The sequence below is a fragment of the Pyrus communis genome, chromosome 10 (genome assembly GCF_963583255.1).
Source record: "Pyrus communis chromosome 10, drPyrComm1.1, whole genome shotgun sequence".
Classification (NCBI taxonomy): domain Eukaryota; kingdom Viridiplantae; phylum Streptophyta; class Magnoliopsida; order Rosales; family Rosaceae; genus Pyrus; species Pyrus communis.
In genome coordinates this window covers 628,304-650,050 of record NC_084812.1, presented here as the reverse complement: position 1 = coordinate 650,050, position 21,747 = coordinate 628,304, and the positions used below count along the sequence as shown (strand labels likewise).

General features: G+C 36.9%; 3 protein-coding genes across 4 annotated transcripts; 2 read left to right on the top strand and 1 right to left on the bottom strand.

Moving 5' to 3' along the window:
- The first annotated feature begins 1,675 nt into the window (after positions 1 to 1,675).
- On the top strand, positions 1,676 to 5,291 carry LOC137747556 (NADP-dependent glyceraldehyde-3-phosphate dehydrogenase). The gene is made up of 9 exons (XM_068487686.1): positions 1,676 to 2,027; positions 2,507 to 2,700; positions 3,007 to 3,135; positions 3,243 to 3,362; positions 3,659 to 3,795; positions 3,881 to 4,036; positions 4,140 to 4,518; positions 4,599 to 4,715; positions 4,883 to 5,291. The coding sequence occupies exons 1-9, from the start codon at positions 1,883 to 1,885 to the stop codon at positions 4,994 to 4,996; spliced, it is 1,491 nt and encodes a 496-aa protein (XP_068343787.1). The 5' UTR covers positions 1,676 to 1,882; the 3' UTR covers positions 4,997 to 5,291.
- A 5,199-nt stretch (positions 5,292 to 10,490) lies between these two features.
- Positions 10,491 to 15,217, top strand: LOC137747273 (bHLH transcription factor RHL1-like). Its single transcript, XM_068487350.1, has 7 exons — positions 10,491 to 11,217; positions 11,293 to 11,394; positions 11,567 to 11,722; positions 12,018 to 12,083; positions 13,173 to 13,238; positions 13,453 to 13,521; positions 14,345 to 15,217. Exons 1-7 carry the CDS (start codon positions 10,675 to 10,677, stop codon positions 14,747 to 14,749), a joined length of 1,407 nt encoding a protein of 468 aa, XP_068343451.1. The 5' UTR covers positions 10,491 to 10,674; the 3' UTR covers positions 14,750 to 15,217.
- A 3,922-nt stretch (positions 15,218 to 19,139) lies between these two features.
- On the bottom strand, positions 19,140 to 20,379 carry LOC137748945 (uncharacterized). 2 transcript variants are annotated; one of them, XM_068489134.1, is made up of 4 exons: positions 20,245 to 20,379; positions 20,002 to 20,139; positions 19,773 to 19,848; positions 19,140 to 19,388 (listed from the first exon to the last, which is right to left on the bottom strand). In XM_068489134.1, the coding sequence occupies exons 1-4, from the start codon at positions 20,326 to 20,328 to the stop codon at positions 19,381 to 19,383; spliced, it is 306 nt and encodes a 101-aa protein (XP_068345235.1). In that variant the 5' UTR covers positions 20,329 to 20,379; the 3' UTR covers positions 19,140 to 19,380. The 2 variants fall into 2 exon arrangements, with proteins under 2 accessions (XP_068345235.1, XP_068345234.1); XM_068489133.1 differs by lacking the exon at positions 19,140 to 19,388 and having other exon boundaries at positions 19,571 to 19,848.
- Positions 20,380 to 21,747: the final 1,368 nt, after the last annotated feature.

Sequence of the window (21,747 nt, the reverse complement as noted above, 5' to 3'; positions counted from 1 at the left end):
TTATTTTTAATTTGTTCTAGATTTAGCTAGAAGAAAAAGAATGGCTCAACTTTTCTCCAGTTTTCATGTTTTAGCTGATACAAATGGCATCATTAAACTCAGCTTTCAGCAGGTTTCAGTACTCCTTATACTCTCTCTACCTCTCTCCCTCTCTCTCTCTCTCTACTTATCTCTTTCTGGTTTTGCCTAATTAATTAGCTCCTCCTCCAATCACTGATTAATGAGAGCGCCCTTGTTCATGTATGCACAAATGCAATTTAATTTGTTAATTACTGTTCTGCAATTTCTTCACGTTGATTTGTTTTCGGTTTTTCGTTTTTAATTTGTAGTTTTTCCTTTACATAATTATTTAAACCATATCACTTCCAATACAGGTAGGTGGCAACCGTGGTGTATCTACTTCTTCTTATTTGCCTAACCGCAGTGTCCTTCGAATTCGCTCATACAAAACCAGTTCTGATTCAGGTAGGGCTTGAAGGTCCTAATCATTTTTATATAATATATGCATAATGTGTATGTATATGTATGTATATACATGTTCAACAACTTCATGCAGGCGTGCATGCAGGAGTAGTAGATGCAACAGCTCTTCCTTCTCCTTCGTTTTCTTTACACAACTACATATAAACCCTAATTTAGAATTCCAAACTCCTTGATTGCCTTCTTAAACTAAAACCCTTATATATAATCTTTCTCCGTTAAGGTTCAAGTTTATTGACAACTACACAAATCGAATATCAACAACCGTATGATAGATGTATCGAAAATATCAATAACATTGATCTACTTTTAAATTAGTAACAAATTCAAAACACCCCATTTTAACATCGTGGTACAAGTGAAGATGGTAACCGGTAGTTACCTAACCTTGACAGGATAGCGTGCATAAACTGTGGTAGTTGCCTAACCTTGATAGGATAGTGTGCCTTGCCCATCCTCTTGCCCTAATCTATGATTTTTAATTGTATCACACTTTAGGCATGTATCAAGTTAAATAGTAACTTTTAAAATTGAAAATTATTATACACTAAGCGGAACATTATTGTCACGTAATATGATCAGTTCACAAATTTAAAATAGGTAGCCAGATAATATATTTATACTTCAAGGTATACTAAAAATGATTATTGATTCATAATATTAGCACCAAAACAGGCTTTATTATCTTGGATGACTCCGGTTGTGCTTCTGGTTTCCATTCCCATCATCATATTGATGATAAATCACCTCGCGCTTTGTAATTAAGAATATGGAGTCCGTATCATGTCCAAGGTAAGGTAACGCTATGATTCTTGCTCAAAAAAAAAAAAAACCAAACCCATTCGAGTTATAGGCTCGTCCAACCCGGCTGCATTCATCAATCGCCCGTTCAACTAAACTGATTATACCATGTAATTGTATTTTAATAACACAATAATTACCCTATAAGTGTGAAAAATAAAAATTGTTGGCCCAAAAAATTCAACAGCAGTTAAAAGCCGCGGAGAGCACGAGGCTAACTAATTTTCGAAATTTCGTGTATATTTTCAACTGTCTGAAACAAGAAAAACATAGAGCTGCCACAGAAGAAAAAGAACCAAAAATTGAAGAGCAGTAAAAAGCTTACTTGTCAAACCTTAAAACCACCTAACAAAAATCCGTCCCAATTCACAGAACAAAGCGTGGCTCACCTTCCCTTTACATAAAACCCCACCAAACCACAGCCCATAAACCACCAAACTCCATATTACCACACACTCACTTCTCACTCCTCATCCTTTCATAAAAACCAGAGTGATATTGTTATATTCTCTCAAGTTTTCTGATAACTCAGAGGAAGAAATCGTGTTGGTTTTCTGGGCTTTTTGGGAGATTTGGTATTTGAATCTTTGAGAAAAGAGTAATGGCTGGGAGTGGATTGTTTGCAGAGATTGTTGATGGAGAAGCATACAAGTATTATGCTGATGGAGAGTGGAAGAAATCATCTTCTGGTAAACTTGTTCCCATCATCAACCCTACCACAAGAAAGGTCCACTACAAGGTTCAAGGTAATGTTCATCTTCTTTCATGGTTTTCATTCGGGTAGCGATTTTCGCGCTTCAATTTTAGTTATCTGCACTTCAAACTGAATCCCCACTTAGTGGGAAAAGGCTTTGTTGTTGTTGTTGTTGCTGCACTTCAAACTGAATATTTTACAGTTTTATGTGTGCTTTAAATTGAATATTTTACTATTTTTCTTTGTATATGCGCGTCAGTGTGATGTTAAACGAGGAGTGTTAAAATCATTAGTCGTTAAATTTTGAGTTGTTGGTCTGTTTTTATTCTGGTTTTGGCGCTCTAGGTTTGGTCATATGCACTTCAAATTGAATATTTTATAAGTTTTCCTCCTTTCCCGCACAAGAAGTGTAGATGCTAAACGAGGAGTGTTATAATCATTGTCCTTTCAATTTGAATGGTTGCTCTGGTTTTTGTTATGTTTTTCATTTTTACAGCTATTTAACAATTACCCTTTGTTTGGATGTGGCAGCTTGTACACAGGAAGAGGTTAACAAGGTCATGGAGACCGCGAAAATCGCACAGAAGACATGGGCTAAGACCCCGCTTTGGAAGCGGGCCGAGCTCCTTCACAAGGCTGCTTCTATCCTCAAAGAACACAAAGCTCCAATTGGGGAGTCACTGGTTAAAGAAATTGCTAAACCTGCTAAAGATGCTATCACAGAGGTTGATAACTTGTTCTCTGTCTTCTTAGCAAATTAAAAAAACACTCCGACAACTATAAGTTTATACAAAAACACTTGTCATGTTCTAATTCGGTTTTAGTCGCGAAATTTCTTTGATGACTTCGTTAATAAGTCGGCAAGTTGTTTTTCTAAAGCATTGAATTGAAGGTTTTTATCTTAAAGTGTAACATTATCAAGAGCTTATATGTGAAAAATAATTTTTGTTATATGTTCATGTTTGATTTCGATGAAAAAGTGTAATTTACTCGAATTGGAAACTGATATGGAAATTTTGGGTTCTGTGAAGGTTGTGAGGTCTGGAGATTTGGTGTCTTACTGCGCCGAAGAAGGGGTTAGGATTCTCGGGGAAGGGAAGTTCTTGGTGTCTGATAGTTTCCCAGGAAATGACAGAACAAAATATTGCTTAACTTCCAAGGTATCTTTATTTTTCAAGTACTTTTTAGTTTTAGTTTACCTTTCTACTCTTTACTGATGAGTTTTTGCAATATCTTTTGTGTGACTGTTGCTGCAATATGATTGCAGATTCCGCTCGGCGTGGTTCTAGCCATTCCACCATTTAACTATCCTGTCAACCTTGCTGTCTCAAAAATTGCTCCTGCGCTGATCGCTGGAAACGCCCTTGTGCTCAAGCCCCCAACTCAGGTATTAGTTACCAAACTTCAAAATTATACACTGGTTCAGAAGTTCTTACTAGATAGTAAGACATTGTGTTTGAGACTCAGTAATTCCCCCGGTGTTTGATTCCACACATCTTTTGCACTGACCTGAGTATAACTTCTCAGTAGATCATTGCCACTATGTAAATTCATGCAAAAATGTATTTTGAATGACAGAACTGCATTACAAAATTCTTTCAAAAACACTTTACAAAAGATTTATGTTCGATGATCTCTTTAACTTCGCGGAAGACTAAATTGTACCTGTAAGTTTCCTTCTAGGGTGCTGTTTCTTGCCTTCATATGGTGCATTGCTTCCACTTGGCTGGATTTCCCAAAGGCCTTATTAGCTGTGTCACTGGGAAAGGATCTGAGATCGGCGACTTCCTTACCATGCATCCTGGAGTGGACTGCATTAGGTAATCCCAGATTGATTTCTTCGATACCACAATAGGCTCCCTTTCCTTGTCTATCGTTACTCAAAGATGAATCCCGGTTTTTCAGCTTCACTGGTGGTGACACCGGCATTGCAATTTCGAAGAAGGCAGGCATGATCCCTCTTCAAATGGAGTTGGGAGGAAAAGATGCATGCATTGTGCTTGAAGATGCCGACCTAGATTTGGTCGCGGCAAATATAATAAAGGGAGGCTTTTCATACAGGTGAAGAAATTAATTGTGTTAGTCTCATTCTTTCTGCTGCAATCCATAATACTTGACTAACAATATATTTTCAAATTTGCTTGACAACGCACATTTTAAACAGTGGTCAAAGATGTACGGCTGTTAAGGTTGTCTTGGTGATGGAATCCGTTGCTGATGCCCTCGTCGCGAAAGTGAATGCACGAGTGGCAAAATTAACCGTTGGTCCACCAGAGGAGAACAGTGACATCACTCCTGTTGTCTCGGAATCATCTGCAAATTTTATTGAAGGTTTGGTTGTGGATGCAAAACAGAAAGGAGCAACATTTTGCCAAGAGTACAAGAGAGAGGGCAACCTTATCTGGCCTTTGTTGTTAGATAATGTCAGACCGGATATGAGAATTGCGTGGGAAGAGCCATTCGGCCCAGTCTTGCCCGTTATTAGGATTACTACGGTAGAAGAAGGAATCCACCATTGTAATGCCAGTAATTTCGGACTCCAGGTAACATTGATTTCCTTCGGAATCCACCATTTCATGCTTGCTTTAACTCAAAAAATATTAACCCGTGTAAAAAAATACAGGGCTGTGTGTTCACAAAGGACATCAACAAGGCCATTTTGATTGGTGATGCAATGGAGACAGGAACTGTTCAAATAAACTCCGCACCTGCTCGTGGACCAGATCATTTTCCGTTCCAGGTAACCCTTTAAAAGTCCAGAAAATTAGTTTTGGACTGATTTCCACCCTCTTTTTTTATCCTTCTACACAATTGTTTATTTTGTCCTTTGATTCTTCCTTATCGACAGCCCGAATTTCGTTCCAAGACCGTCATGTTCACAATTTTTATGAATGACTTATTTGACAGGGCATAAAGGACAGTGGAATTGGGTCACAAGGAATCACCAACAGCATCAACATGATGACCAAGATCAAGACCACTGTAATCAACTTGCCAACCCCTTCTTACACCATGGGTTAGTGACCGTGTTAATAACGAATCGGGTGATAATATAGTAATCGACGCTACTTAACGTCGTTGTAGTAGCGGATTTAGTAAAACATGTAAGTGATTTTTTAGGCTGCAGACTATAAAAATGTGTCATCGTCGGACAAATGGAGTTGAGAAAAAGAGAATAATGGGCAATACCCTTATCGAAAGGCTGCATCACGCGATTATTACATGATGTTTTAAGCTCCTGCAATAACTTTAGGCTTCTCTTCTGTACCTGATGAAGTTGGAGACTTGGTCAATAAGAACTGTGAGACTTGTATTACTTTTTGGTTTTATAAGCAGATCATCACATCTATTAGCTAAGTACTGGACTGCTTTGATCCTAGGTGTCTTGGGCATGATTTGAGGTTCCCAACACTTTAGTTTGGGCCTTCTTCTGTGATGGTCTCAAACCTTTAACACACTTTTGGGCTGGTTACGGAAGAAACCGAACACAGAACTTTCGTCTAACCGTTTTTAAGTAATTGAGCTACAAGCGCTTTGCGATGATCGGTGATTTTGTAATTACTTAGGACTTACCGTCTTTTTCTTAAGGTGCTCTTGAGCCTTATCCTTGAGCTTCATGACGTCGTATATGCAATAAAGATAATTAGCTAATTCATAAACTTATCTTTGTCATTTTCACTAATACTAATTAGTAATTCTAGGGTATGTACGTAATGTGGACGCAAAAATGCACTTAGGTGCACTGAGGTTGGTTAGTGAAACGCATGCTTAGAGTGTTTGGTGACTAATTAACGAAAAGATGAAATGCATGCCTATTGCTTAGGTGGGTTTTTCTTTTACAAAAACCCTTTTTGGTTTAACATAGCAATATTATAATCTGCGAGGATGAGGATTCAAAATTAATTGCAAGGGGATGTGTACATTGTCCTGATCAACGTCTACGCAAATTGGGTAGCTGTGAATGCTGGAGTGGAATATGCTGGTTTAGGCTCCCAAATAAAGCTCTCTAGACATGCTCTTGTTCTTTAATTTGACATCCAAAAGTTTGACAAAAATTTTGAGTGTATCAGTAATACGGTCCGGTATACTAAGTGTTATATTACAAGTGGTTGAAATTTTTTTTTTCAAGTATCCAACTACTTATATTATGAAACTTAGTGTATCAGATCGTGTTCCAGCATACTAAAAAATCTCTCCAAAAGTTTCTTCAAAATATTTTAAGCGGAACTTCCGAGAGTTGAAAACTGATCTGAATCCAGCCAATGCTGCATAATTCATCTTTACCAAAAAAAATAAAAAATTGCTGCATAATTCATGTACAGTCCAAAAAATAAAAATGAAACGAATAAGAAAGTTTCTGATGAGGATGTCATTGCAGTTGAAATTTTTAGATGTCAAATCAAATTCTTATATCTGGCGGATCAAAGTTGGCTTGAAATGTGATTGATTGATGCAAGAGCGTTGGAATGTATCAGATAAGCACTTACTATTTTCATCAAACTTTTCAAGAAGCACTTGAATTTTTAATATAAAAAGCACTTCTAAAATAACTGTATTTTTTATAAATATCTCCAAACAAGTAGACAACATAATTATTAATTTAGGCATAAGGATTATTAGTTGGCTCAAAAGTGTTTAGAGTGGATATCCCTTACGGTATGGTATCATGCTTGTATAGAGGGAAATTATAAGGTTCGACTGTCAGACCATATTATTTGTACGGTGTAGCATATACCTCATAAAAAAAATCTGGAAATACATATACACTCATGCTCCTACAGCGCGGTGAAACACATAAGCAATAAAGGGAATATAATCTTCGTGTTCTTATAACACTAGTTAAGTGACCTAATTCTTGACTAAGCAAACATGATAATCATGTTTAATGATTTGGTTTAGGGATTGCCTTAACATATAATATGTAACATGTATGGCAATGTATGAGGGGTAAAGACTAAAGAGCATAGAAAAGTGGGGATGTGATTGGTACAGGACAAGGACGTCTACCTACATCTTTTGGGAGCATTTTACTAACCAAACCCATTCGAATTTTTGTTGTCTCCGGATTTCAAATAATCTTGTTAATTAAGGTTAAGTAGGAGATCACATATATGCTTATCTGTTTTTAAAAACTTTTCAGCTGATTAATCACTAAAATTAATGTTGACCAATGAGTGTGGATGAGAATTAAGGTGTAGCGGAGATGAGAATGTTTCGTTGGATGTATGAGCGCACGAGAAATGATAAGATTAAGAACGAGGAAATTTGAGGTAAAGTAGGAGTGGTCGCAATTGAAGATAAGATGAGAGAAATTTAGTTAAGATGATTTGGACACGTATGTGAATCAATGACCTTTGTTGCTTTAGTTAGAAGATGCAACTATGAGATGGAGACTTAGCTCAAAATGGGTAGAGAAAAACCTAAGAAGACATGAAAAGACACTGTAAGAAAATATACGGAGTACCTGGAGCTAACGAAAGACTTGACGCAAAATCGAGCACAGTTACATTCTATGATTTATACAGCCAACCTGATTGAGTAGAATAAAACTTAATTATTATTGTTGTTGTATGAGTCAGATTTCGGTTTGATTAAAAATTATATATTCATACTTCACAGCTCAATCCATCGCCAAGAAGGTTGAAACTAATGAATATACTATTTTATACTTGTTTAATTAATCAATTAATTAGGAGCAGGATATGGTTTATTAAGATCCTAGTGCATGAACTGTCTAAAAGAGTATATGCGTTTTTATGTAAAATATGAATCAGTCAATGGTGATCATTTCCATTTGTGACTCGATCATTTCAAAACAAAGAATTTTTATTAGCTGTAGCAAAGAAATAAACTTCATAAACGTCAAAGTATGAATATAAAAAAAAAAAAAAAAAAGGTATACCGAGATGATTTATTCTACGGATAAAAGCATTTAATTGATAAAAGTGTTGTAAAAGATCAATTTGCGAGACTTTGGTCCGATGCCATAAGAACTACTTAGTGCATGTGGAAACAAAAAAAATAGAGTGCGAAAATCACTATCCATTGTTAACAAACTAACAAATCAATTAAATGAATGATAAAATGAATTTCTTAACCTAATAATATTCGATATTTGGATGCAATGAATATGGTTTGGAAATTGGAATTACAACTAAGATTGCATCCCAAATGAGAGGCCACAACAATCACAACGCTGCTGAATTTTAACATAACAAGATTATAATCCCACTGGTCGTGCTTTTAGCAAACAAAGCTTGAGCATTTTAGTGGTTGAAATTCCAAAACCCTAATTAAAAATGTATGTACCCATTTTTTAGTCTTTGCACATTGATGCTCTTGTTTAAAAAAATGCGACGTAAATCTTGAACAAACTATATGGTGAATTATTTGTATTCTAAAAGGTATTAGTTGGACGGTGGGTTGAGACCTAAAACGTCTAGACGAAGACTAGGGGATGCAAATACGAGTTTTTTAAATTGAAGTTAAAAAGCAAGGCTATGAGTTAAGAATTCATTTTTCTTAAGAAGAAAAGACTATATATGATTGAACATGTTGAACTTTGATGTGAATGCCAAGCCCAAAGAAAAATGGTTAATTCCTACTTACGAATCCACCACGCAACGAAGTTGCCGAAATAAGAGAAAAACGTTGCGATAGAGATGGGTTGGATAAATGAGAGAAACAAACGTGTGGGATTCTCACCCTCCATTTTTCCCTCCTTTCATTTCTTTCCTTTCTATTTTTATTTTTTAGAAGATAAAACAAAATAAGATCATAGCTTATTCTTGAGCGTTCAAATAGGAGGAAAATTTAGATCCGAGAGTAACTATCACAATTGAGTTATGTACATTATGAAAATTATTAAAACAAAAATTACAATAACACGCACAATATTAGATTCAAGTTACAAAACATGTGGGAGTAAAGGAGTTGGATTCTCACCCCTTTATTTTTCCCTCCTCTCCTTTTTTTTCTTTTTCTTTTTATTTCTTAGAAGATAAAAACAAAATGATGTCGTGGCTTAATCTTGAACGTTCAAATAGGAGGAGAATTTAGATCTGAGAGTAACTAGCACAATTGAGTTATCTACACTAAGAAAAATATTAAAACAAAAATTACAATAACACGCACAATATTAGATTCAAGTTACAATTGAGGATGGACGCTATTTGGTTTTACTTGTTTTAGAGTCCATAATGAAATTGGAATAATGTTTTCAAGAGTTCAATTTGATTCGGTTTAGACCCTAAACTAGTAGTGTAGAAGACATGAACGGAAACAAATCAATTCATTTAGTGATTGGCTTACGTTTGGTTTAATTAATTTTCCTTTGTAAGAAATTAAGAGAATCAAGGTGGACTTCATATGGTAATTTTAGTAGTCACTGACAAAACCGAATCGAACCATCAACTTGGTTCGATTTGCTTGTTTTGAACAGTTTGAGCGATTCTTTTACCCAACGTTAAATACATTGAGTTTGGATTCAATTGTTCATGAAAAACAACATATCTTGGAGTGGCTTGTTTGATAGGCTAGGTGGGACAGATTCAGATCAATTAAAATGGACTTGAGCCATGTTTCTTGTTTGTTATGTCAAAATGTTAGATGAATAAGACTTAGACATGATGGATTATGAATTTATAATAAAGCGGGTTATCTAATTATTATACATGGATTATAAGTCATGTCTTACAAATCCATTTCAATCCAATTTTATCTCTAAGGCTCAACCACATCCAGCCCATCAAACAAGAGTTTTTAAGCACCGTTCACTAACAAGCCAGTTTAAGCTAGTTTTTAGTGGCAAGTTCTATAGCGCATGAACTTCTAAACACATTGTGTATTGGTCACATAACTAATCAATTCGGTTGTTTTCCATGGTAACCATTTATTGAAAAGTGGGATTCTCCATTGACTCTTTGACACATCATATTTTTTGCACAATATTTTATAATGTTAGCACGAAAATTTAAGTTAAACTGTAAGATGACAGAAGGTACATAGAAAGTCTCACAATTAAAAAATTATACTTAAACATTTCTTAGTTCAAATTCAAGTGAAAAAAGACGAACACAATGCTTAACTTAAACCAATTCCTAAGAGATTCCTCTTAGTATTTCTCAATTCAAACTCAAATAATGTCGGCACAAAAATTTAAGTTAAACTGTAAGATGACAGAAGGTACATAAAAAGTCTCACTATTAAAAAATTATACTTAAACATTTCTTAGTTCAAATTCAAGTGAAAAAAGACAAACACGATGCTTAACTTAAACCCGCTCCCAAGAGATTCCTCTTAGTATTTCTCAATTCAAATTCAAGTAAAATGAGACAGACATGTACAGGACAGTACAAATGTGGACGTGGTACTCTCAGGTATCTCTACTCTAGTGTCTGACCAAAAGAGTATGCTAAACGCGTTTGACGGATGAGAATGGGCCCCACCCACGCAACACACACACTCGTCCACCGTTATTTTTTTTTTCCTATTTATAATTTATCTCACCCCCTCCCTCCACCAAAAACCGCCATTCCCAAACGCTTTCGCCCTTTCCTCCTCCTCCAATAATTCCACTCTAAACCCCCCAAATCTATTAATTAATCCTCCCCAAATTTGATTAATCTCCACCTAATCATCTCTAGTCATCTGTCTATATAGTATAACTATAAATATATTGATTGTGTGTGTGTGTGTGTATGCAGCCTTGTAGCAGAGAAATGCAGGAAATGAACTCCTTGTTGAACTCCTCAGCCTCATCCTCCCAACTCTCCCTCCAAGACCACCACCACCTCCAACAACAACCACACTCTCACTCCCAGATGCATCATCAAATTCCAACCCCCTCCTCATCCCACTTCGACTCCGCCACCCACGATGACTTCCTCGAGCAAATGCTCTCCACCCTCGGCCCCTCCTGGGCCTCTGCCGCCGACGATGCCCCGCCTCCGCTCTCCTCCAACCCAGACAATGTCGTCTTCTCCTACGACGACTCCGCCACCCTCGCCGCCAAGTTTCGCAGCCAGCAGATCAGCGCCGGTTCCGGCGCTGACAAGTCCGCCTCCGCATCAGCCGCAGCTGCTGCCGCCATGATGCTCCAGCACCAGCTCATGATGTCCAGATCAGGCGCCGCCGACTCCGGCTTTGGTCCCACGGGATTGTCTTTGGAAAACAACGGCGACTTTGACCGCTCCAACAACGACGTCGGCGACGGCTCCTCCTTCAAATCCCCCAATCAAGTGGTGAGTATCTCTCTCCATCTCTCTTACAATGGCGAACTAATGGAGTGGCATAAATGTAAATACGTTATTTTACAGGGCGGTAATGGGGCTTCTACTGTTCAATCCCTGTTCAATGGCTTCGGTGCATCACTGCATGGAGCTGCTAATTCTCAGTCTCCAAATTTTCACCACCCTCAGGCATGCCCATGCTCTTAATTTTATTTAATTATTATTCTTAATTTAATTAAGCACGATTTGTTTTAATTCGGATTGATAATTATGCACAGGGAGGTCAGCTGCAAGCGCAGAACTATATTCTTAATTTAATTAAGCACGATTTGTTTTAATTCGGATTGATAATTATGCACAGGGAGGTCAGCTGCAAGCGCAGAACTACGGAGGTGCAGGGGCGGCGGTGAACCAAGCTCCGGTGGGTGGCTCAGCTGGGGCAGCGCCGGCCCAACCCAGGCCCAGAGTCAGGGCGAGAAGAGGTCAAGCCACTGACCCACACAGCATAGCCGAAAGAGTGCGTTTCAGTCAATTTTGTATTTTTGTTGTTATCTGCGCAACCAAACCGAAACGGCTGCAATTCTGTGTTTGTTTACGGAAACTAAAGAAACTGATTTGAAAATTTTAAATTTTAACGATAAGGATAAAAATTAAAATAAAGAGTAAAATGAATAGTATCAAGATTAATTTTTTAATATAAAAATGTGATTTTTTTGTTAAAATGAAAAAAATCAATAGTTTTTTATTAAAATTCTCTTGTTTCTATTCCTCAGTTATTCTGATTTCTGACTGAAATGGGGTTGCACTTGCAGTTACGGAGAGAGAGAATTGCAGAGAGAATGAAGGCTCTGCAGGAGCTCGTTCCCAATACCAACAAGGTAATTTAGTTCAATTAATTAATTAACCAATTAATTACTTCTCAATCATAGTCTGTTAATCCAGATTAAACAATGTAATTATTTGCGTTTCATTGTTAGCAATTTTTCTTTAATGCTAAGTAGCGTTAAGTGATACGAAAAAAATAAACAATTGAGATTGAGTATAAAATATCTAACGCATAACAAATCGTTAATATGTCACTATGTCGGTCTATCAAAGTAATAATACGGTGAAAAAAGTAAAAATATATTATAGACCTTAGTGTTATTAGCTTAGAATATCGTCATGCTTAAAAAGCGAGTGTAGGTAAGTTTCTCGTCCGGTAGATAGGTGTTCATCTTCCATTCAGTATGGAGGTTTTGTTTTGAAAAAAAAAAAATGGTAATTAATCCTTCCGTGCGCAAAAAGAAAGCAGAAAAAAGCGTACTCCAGACGACCCAGATGCCGATTGGTTAGGCTAATAATGGACTAATGGAGTATTGGAAACTTTACTAGTTAGTTAGACTTTCATTCTTTTATTATTTAATATTGACTCAAGAAAATATTAGTATTAAGAAAATTTTAATCTAATTAATCTAATGATTTAAGTAAAACCGCCGTGGGACGATTTAGTGGTTTGGGATGAATTCCATGCTTGTGTTCCATGCGGCACGTCCTGAGTTTGATTTCTGATGCTGGTGAATCACATGATGGTGAACAAGTAAAGCTGAAATGTCCCTTTGAGCCTTCCCAACCTCCAAAACGGTAGATTGTCATGGCGAAGCCTATATTCTTGTAGCTTAACCATATACTTATTGGGTCGCAAGTAACTACTTTTAAGTATGTGTAAAACCAGTTTAGGGTGCAGATGGTGCTTTACCGCAAAGACAGAAGTTAATCATGTTTATGTACTCTGGTTCGGATTCGATCCCCACGAGTCCCCTCCCTTCCTAACAACTAACAATTTAAACCACTCACGCTATCGGTTGTTTAAAACTAGTATGGTATATTTCTATATGCCATGTGTGTGTATATGTATACATATATGTTTTCCATATGAGATGGGATCTAATAATTTAATGAATTGGATGTGGGTTTTGGAATGACAGACAGACAAAGCTTCAATGCTGGATGAGATAATCGATTATGTAAAATTCCTCCAGCTCCAAGTCAAGGTACTGCTCTCATCTTTTAAGTTAACTTATTATTTTATGTGCTCTTAAGTGTATAATTATTGATTAATTAAAGGAAAAAAGAGAGATTCCCTGGTGGTTGACTTGATATTGTTTGCTAGATTAGAATCTGGATATGATAATTAAGTAATTAATTTGTTAATTAGTTATGTTTACTGACTGGCATTGTGCTTTTTGGGCACACCACAATATGTAGGTTCTGAGCATGAGCAGGTTGGGCGGTGCAGGTGCTGTCGCTCCCCTTGTTGCTGATATGTCCTCCGAGGTAAATTCAATTCAAAATAAACCCACCCATAATATACCATTATATATATTTTTGAAATCTCGACTTATCTACACCAAGTACACTTCTGTGATGTATTCCAAACTAATAATGCACAACTGTTATATGAGAAAACTTAAACATATGACATTGCGTTATTGATTTAGGTAGTAGACATAGACGTACCTATGTGAATTAAGTCTTTCGCCATTTTCGTTTATATATTTTCAATTGCATTGATTTGAGATATTGTAGTTTGCAAATTGCAAGACGAGGACATTCGTTGCTCTTAACACTTTCATGTATGAAATCCATCAAATTTTCACAATGTGTTATGGGAGTGTCGATTTCGTGCAAAAAATTAATGAAAATTGACGAATGTACTTGGATTAGAACATTTTGCAAACTGCTAGGACCATATACATGTCTTGGCCAGGCAGAAACCCACCAACACCACCACATTTTTGAGAAATTTTTTATTGTGACGAAAACACAAGTGGTATACCACGTGTTTTAATAGAAGTCGTGAAAAATTTTATTTTTTAAGTTATTAACTTTTTAGCACACATATCTCATAATTTATAGAGACACGTGATGTACCACCCTTATACAGATCACATTAAAAAATCTCTCTACATTTTCACCCACCCTACACCCAGCAGTGTACCCAGCCAACCCCCGAATTATCCTTCGTACAAAACGACAAAAGAAAAGAAGCACGCGTGCCACTTTCTCAGATTCCTCTTTCTCCTTTCGCCTTTGTCCATCCTTTTCACACCCTTAAGAAAAAATCGACTAATATTTTAATTTTTGGTCGTCGCTGTAGGGTGGCGGTGATTGTATCCAAGCCAGTGCCAACGGCGGGACCCGCGGACGGAGCTCAAACGGCAACCAAACGGCCTCCTCATCTAACGACAACAGCATGACGGTGACGGAACACCAAGTCGCCAAGCTCATGAAGGAAGACATGGGCTCCGCCATGCAGTACCTCCAGGGAAAAGGCCTCTGCCTCATGCCGATTTCGTTGGCCACCGCCATCTCCAGCGCCACATGTCACTCCAGGAACCCCCTCCTCCACAACAACAGCAACAACCACCAAGTTGTCCCGTCCAACGGTGGAGACGGGCCCTCCTCTCCCAGCATGTCCGTGCTGACCGTCCAGTCAGCCACCATGGGTAACGTTGGGGTTGACGGTTCCGTCAAGGACGCCACCTCCGTCTCCAAGCCCTGACTGACGACGCCGTCGTCGATCGTCGACTGACCTTTACACACATAGTGACGTGGACTCCAAGGCCTTCTAAAGTCTACGAAAATAAGGCATCAAGGATGGTGCTTTTCCAACGACGCCGTATTTGCGTAGACTTTGGCTAAAAGCTAACTCAACCACACCACCAGATCCCCTATAAAACCCTTTTTTAACAAAAAGCTGTTTTTGGGGTCTCTTTGTTTTTTACCCTTGATTTAATCTTTTCTTTTGTTGTTTTATCTGAAGAAAATTATTATTTTCTAGTGTAATTTGGTTCGCAATGAATTGAGATTCTCTCAGGGTTTTTGTGTCCGAAGTTCAAAGATTATGAGATCTGAACTACTCATCACATTAGCTTACCTCGCATAAACCAAAGGTCTGGATCTCGATTCTCCTCCAATGTACTTGTGAATTTCTGGTATGTTTCGAGATAATTTCATATTTCAAAGTTATCGAGCATGTTTATCTTGAAAAATCATGATTATAGGTTTGGTAATGAAATGATTAGGGTTTAATAATGATGAGAGAATTATTAAGGAGTATTTTATAGAAAAGGAGTAGGCAGCAGTTAGGCTAAGCTTTGATGACTTTTTCTTTTTCGGGTTTTGGTTGTTGTAAGTTCTTTTAGATTTTAGGTCAACTGAGTGTTATATTTTTCTTACATTTTACGACAAAGACATTTCACTTGGTAAGCCTAAACACCTTGTGTATGACAATTTAAAGAAAAGCTTGGTAAGAGGTGTGTATACGTTTTACAAAAGTATGAGATTTTTGTTTTACATGACTTTACGTTCTTGTTTAATGTGAAAGTTGACTTAATATACTAGTTGTACTTAAAATTGATTGGACAACATGACCAAAATTATGGTTTGCTCCTTTATATGTTAGAGAAATTTTCTCTAGCTACATATTAAACTGTGATTTACCTATCAAAAAATTATACAATTTGCCATTAAAAAATTATCAATGCAACTTACCCACCCATGAACTCTAATTTTGTTTTTAGTTATTGGAACTTGGAAGGATCCATCAATCTCTTGGATGTTAGGTTTAAGTGGTACCTAACTCTTGTTGTTTCATCCCATCTTTCTAATCCCTTCAAATTTGAATAGTCATTATACACAAAATTTTGATCTCCTTCAATCGTTGCGATGATGATTGCTTGACAACTTGGACTCAGATTTTACCCTTCTTTTGCATGTATGAATTTTTCTTCTCTTCTCTTGAGTCAACAATTTTCTCCTTATTTATGTGGATGATTTTTAACTCGAAACGTAAATGATAAGTTATTATGGGAGTCCGATCATTCTTTATGATTTTAACACTATTTGACTATCTGAACGTAATGTTTCAATAGAATAGTCTGATTACATGATTGGTCAAATACTCATTCAACATGTGAAATTATGTACATTGATAAATTGCACTCTTACTTACTAAATCGTGCTTAAATACAAAAAAAGTTTCATTCCTTTATAAGGATAGTCTGACGACGCATATAATTAGGTTAAAATACTGAAGTTTTTCTCCATATCAACTCTCTAGTACTTGGAGCATAAGAAATTTAACAAACAAACAAAACAAACTTAATGAACCACTGCACGTAATTACTTGACGGTTCAAAACCAAATCGATTCGTAATCATGTTATCATATGTGATTAGAAAGAGTTGCGTTCGGGTGATTCGTAGAGTTGAGGTGGCATACATTGTTGACAAAAGGCAAGGGACAACACACGTATTATATTAACCATCACATGGCGGTTTAATAATTGGGACGAATTTGAGGCCTATGTTTCACACGGTACATCTTGAATTTGATATCTGACACTAGTGAATAACACGATAGTAGTTAGAAAAAAAGTAAAATATTTATGTGAGTCCTCCCGACTCTCGAAAAAATAGATTATCGTGGAGAAGCCACGTCCCCTTCTTATTAAAAAAAAACATATTATATTACCCTTTACTTACTTCTTTATTCTATTATCCTATGTTAGTTAAATCAAAATTCAAAAGACTTGTATTGATTATTTATTAATTATCGTTAGGTTAGAAAGCACCATGACTAATGAAACAAAACTAATATTAAAAAAAAAAAAAAGAAGAGGTTCAAGATAACATGTTCTTTTATTCGGCTTTATCAATTCGTCTTGATTCAGTATAATTTGTTTACATATAGTTGGAAGTGATATGAAGTTTGACTCGTATGACGAGAATATCATATATTTTTTATGACTTTGATACTTAGTTATGACTAATCTAGTTATTCAAAAATTATTGAGTATATAACTTTATTTCATTATCGTTCATCATGTCTAGTCATAATTTATAAATCTTCCTCCAAACGTAAGAATCTCTCGAGTTGTAAGGACTCATTGCTCTCACATCAAGCTCTTTAAAAAAGAATAGTAATTTTCATACTCTTGTTTTCATCTTCTATCCTTTTTTTTATTTTTTTTATTAATACGACGAGACCGAGAGCGACAGAGATGCATGCCCACAGCCGGCTGATTGATTTGGAGGTTGATATTGGTATCAAAGAGCTTTCACGCTTGATCTTCCGAGATCTGCCCAAAATATTCAATTGACAAATTCTTCTTCGCATTATTTTTTCAATATTTCATACATGAATGATGCACATGGGAATATTAAGAGACATGTAGTCCACTACTTTTTGTCAATTCTTCACCACCCCATCATTCACCCATTGACCCTCCATTTCTAAATCCCTAATAATTTTTTAGGGTTTATTTAAATTTTTTTTTAAAAAATGATAGTGACTTCACCACGACAATCTATCTTTTCGGAAGAAAAATTCAAAGAAGCATTTCATCTCACTGTCACCATCGTGTGATTCATTAGAGTCAACAATCAAACCCAAAACTTACCGCATGAAATACAATCTTAAAATTTGTCTTCAACAATTGAACCACCTCACTGTGGTTTAGGGTTTATAAGTATTATTACATTGTTTTTGTTATTATTGATCTATTTTTGCCCATAACTCCACTGAGCTAGTCAAAGAGACTGCACAATATGATTTCAGGATGATTATACAGTTCATAAATATAACTAATAAGAAGGATTTGGATCCTCTCCGAGGCAACTGGTCGGGATCCTCTGACCAGTGTTCGTGGACCGTTAGATTTTTATCTAACGGCTAAAATTATTATGACATACCGCTGCGTGTTCTGGGTACATTGAAAAATTTCTCAATGTTTTTATTTGCACTTAATTAAGATTAATGGTTCCCTTTCAAGACTAAAAAACTCAGAAACGATTTTCCCTGAATTGTTCTATTCAGAAAATGCGATTGCAGTGCATAGAGATATGACAGCCAAGGCAAAGGACAAAGATTATAAAAATTTGATAGGGTACCCGACCACATCATCTGTAAAGTATTTTTCACAGAAGCGTAAAACCTCATGTATTTTAATCACGTCCGACCTTTTGATGGTTCCACTTACCATGAGAGCTTTCCTAATTGCGCAACCTTACCGACGTTTTTCTTATACTTAGAAAAGAGAAAAACTGAGATGAAATTCATTCATATAAAGAAGGGTGACACTCATCTGCAAGTGCAGCCTTCATCAGATCGCGGATATCATATCTGAACAAAACTGCTCCGAATTCAATTCAATCCCAGAACCAATTGATTTTGATTAGTTCAAATTACTAAACGACCTAATCGTGTTGGTTTTGCGATTTTTTTCTCAAAATTGTGTCCAAATTTGAGGGGAACAATACAAGCAAAGTCTCTGAACTTGCAGGATTCTTCAAACCTATGAAATGTGGTTCCAGAGCTAAAAAAACATGTCAGGAACCTACAACAATGAATTCGATGTGCTTGTATCAACTGTCGCTAACAAGAAGCACGATCTGCAGTTTCACAAAGTCATTCCAAATGCAGATGTAAAAAATATCACATTCAATAGGTAAGAATCGAATCCATCAAGCACATGATCTCTAGCTCGAGAAATCGAGATCTAAACCCTGTCATGTAAAAAACCGGAAAAACAGAAGGAATGTATCAAGGATTTTCTACTGCATTCCTAATCACATCATCCAGTTTCCCTACTGAGAAACTAAGCAAAGCATCTCCACTCCAGTTTCAAGTCTCAAAAACCTGTAAACAAATTGAAGTTTTCTTATCATAACCAGTTTACTGACTGTTTTGGCTCCGAAAATCCTCAGCTTCTCATATGGACTAAGCTCTGAAGTTCTCTACATTCTCTCCATGGCTACCTTCGATCAAAACACCGGGATTGACCACATGCTACCTATTTCATTCTTCCGATTGCCTAGATGTCTTAGGTGTGTAAAGAACATCAAACTTAAGAACCATAGGGAAGTATTACAACTACGTAAGCATTCAAATTAATACAAAATAAAATTGTGCGAAAAGCACATTTCGGCAGGTATAGACACCTTTCTTCTCCAATGTTTCTTATTCAAACATATATGGACACCAAAAACTGACAACTTCCAAAAGTGGTACCACCCCTCTGCAAGCCTCAAAACCAGTATAGATCTCCGCCTCCCATCGGATAATGAATTGAACAAGAACCCAGGAACCGATCAGGATGATTCCTTCAGTCTTCAGGGGCCAAGTCAAGCTTTATACCCCTGCCAAAATGGATAAACGTTCCATTCACTGCAATTATGGGTATCCTAAGTTTTATGTAAAACGTAAACCCATTCCCGCCAAAGTATGAGTCGAAACAAAGCAGAGTATCATAGCAGTATCGTTATAAAACATAAGTGCAGATGTACGTAAATGTATTCAGTAAGCATTTGACATGTGATCCACGAAAATGGAGTCAGAAACCGATACTCATTTTCTTCATACGAATCTTTTACCCGTAAGAAGCAAGCTCTAGGCATTAATCCCACATTACTATTGCTGTACAACAACACATTAAACTGATTTATTCAACCAAAATTGACATGAAAAGTTTTAACTAGTGGTGGTAGGCTTGAAAGTGTAAGGCTGTGGAAGTGACAACGGACCTCTCCTCGAATCCTTATCATCCAAAAGCCTCTTCAGACTCTTGTTCTTGCAGTAGAGCGCATCAAAATGCTTCACCTAAACCATTTCCAAAACCCCTCAAGAGATTAAAACTAAATAAATAACAAAAATCCAATAAATAAAAACAAAAACTTTGAGCTCCATGAAACCGAAAATCCCACAATGTGAACTAAAAATTGAAACTTTAGAATTGGGGATTTCAGATTTTACCCAAGAAGTACGGCAGTGTTTGACAAACTCCTCCCTCGAAGCTTTGCATTCTGCTGCGTACAACAGGCCCTTCGATGCGATTTCGGTCTGCTTCTTGTCCGATTCTTTCTCCACACACGCATAGAAAGCGTCCCGAGCCTTTCAAGCACATCAAGTTGCAGATTAAACCCCAAATTTCAGTCCTTGACATTTACATTTCAGAAGAGAAAGAATGGAGGAGAGAGGTTGAGAGCAGAATAGGACCTTATAGCAAGCTTGTCTGGCATTGGAGAGCACGTCTGTGTGAACCTCATCTGGGTTTCGTGCGGCGTAAGCTTCCTTGGCCATTGATTCGAAATCAGAAGAGAGAGCTCTGAATCTTTGATTCGGTTGCTGTTAGTCGGAGAGGACTGCTCCGCAAGATCCGATGGCGCGTATGGGTGAGTAGGCCACGTTGGGCCGGGTTGGGTGTTTAAGCCGCAGTAGTCGTGGACCGACTTGATTGGACTTTGATTGTATGGGCCTCTAGACAATAGGGCCCACGGTTCAGAACATAGGTTTATATGTGGAAACTTGTTCACACTACAAGTGCAAATGGAGTGGATGTATATTAGTCTATACTTTCTTTGAGTACCAACACCGCCAATGTGTTAAGTTTATCTTGTTGCTTGGTACATTCTTTGAGTACCAACACCACCAATGTGTTAAAAATGATGACAACTTCTTTGCAACAGTTACGTACATGTCACCTATTTTCATCGTAGTTGTTAGGAAAGTGATCAACTAGGTCTTAGTCTAGTAGTGCTCTTCGTTCCAATGTTAGAAAGATGTTCTAGGTTTAAAGTCCCATCTCAGATATATTATTTGTGTTTTGATTCTCATAAAATTGATAAGCACATAGTAACTGGAATCGATATCTAATTTCTTATATTGATTACATATAAAAAAAACACACCTTAATTTATCTAAGGCGAACATTTTATTTGTGACCTCATATTCGATGGTACATGCTCTTGACAAGTTGAGCTACGAATCCCTTCTATACAAAATAAACTTTAGCTAGAGTAGAGTGGGGAGTAGGTATGTTAGTTGAGGAAGAAGATAGACAGTGTAGTCAGGTATAAACAGAAGACTAAAAATATAAGCTGCTGTATGAAGTGAGTTGAATGGATAAGGGAGAGTAGTAGACTGGACTAGTACGCAGTGAGTTGAATGGTGATGCGTGCTCAGTTCTCTTTCTGTCAGCCGCCCACCGCCCACCGCCCACCTACGCTGCTCTCCATTTCCATCCTTTCTGTGTTCCTCCTCGCACTCTCTCTCTATCTCTCTTCCGCCTACATAGCTACAAGAAAATAAGCATTGCATTTTATTTATTTATTTGTCCCCTATATATATCTCTATTTTTTTCAAGCAATTGTTTTCTTTTTTTTTTTTTTTCCATTTTCGCTGGCACACCCTCCGACATTCCCTTTTCTCCTCTTTTGGGACATGACAGAAGAAGGATTACCATACAAAAAGGGGATGACAGAAGGATTACGATACAAAAAGAAACAAATTAATGCCCAAATAGTTTGATACATACATATCATAAATATATGTATCATAATAATTAATTAAATAATATATACTATACATACCATGCAAACGAGAGATTTTTCAATGTGTCCGAAGTACAGGCATATATGCTATATGTCAGTATAAAAATGAAGGGATACTTGTATAATGGCGCAACAGCCCGTGTTCCAGACACACTAAAAAAACGAAGCA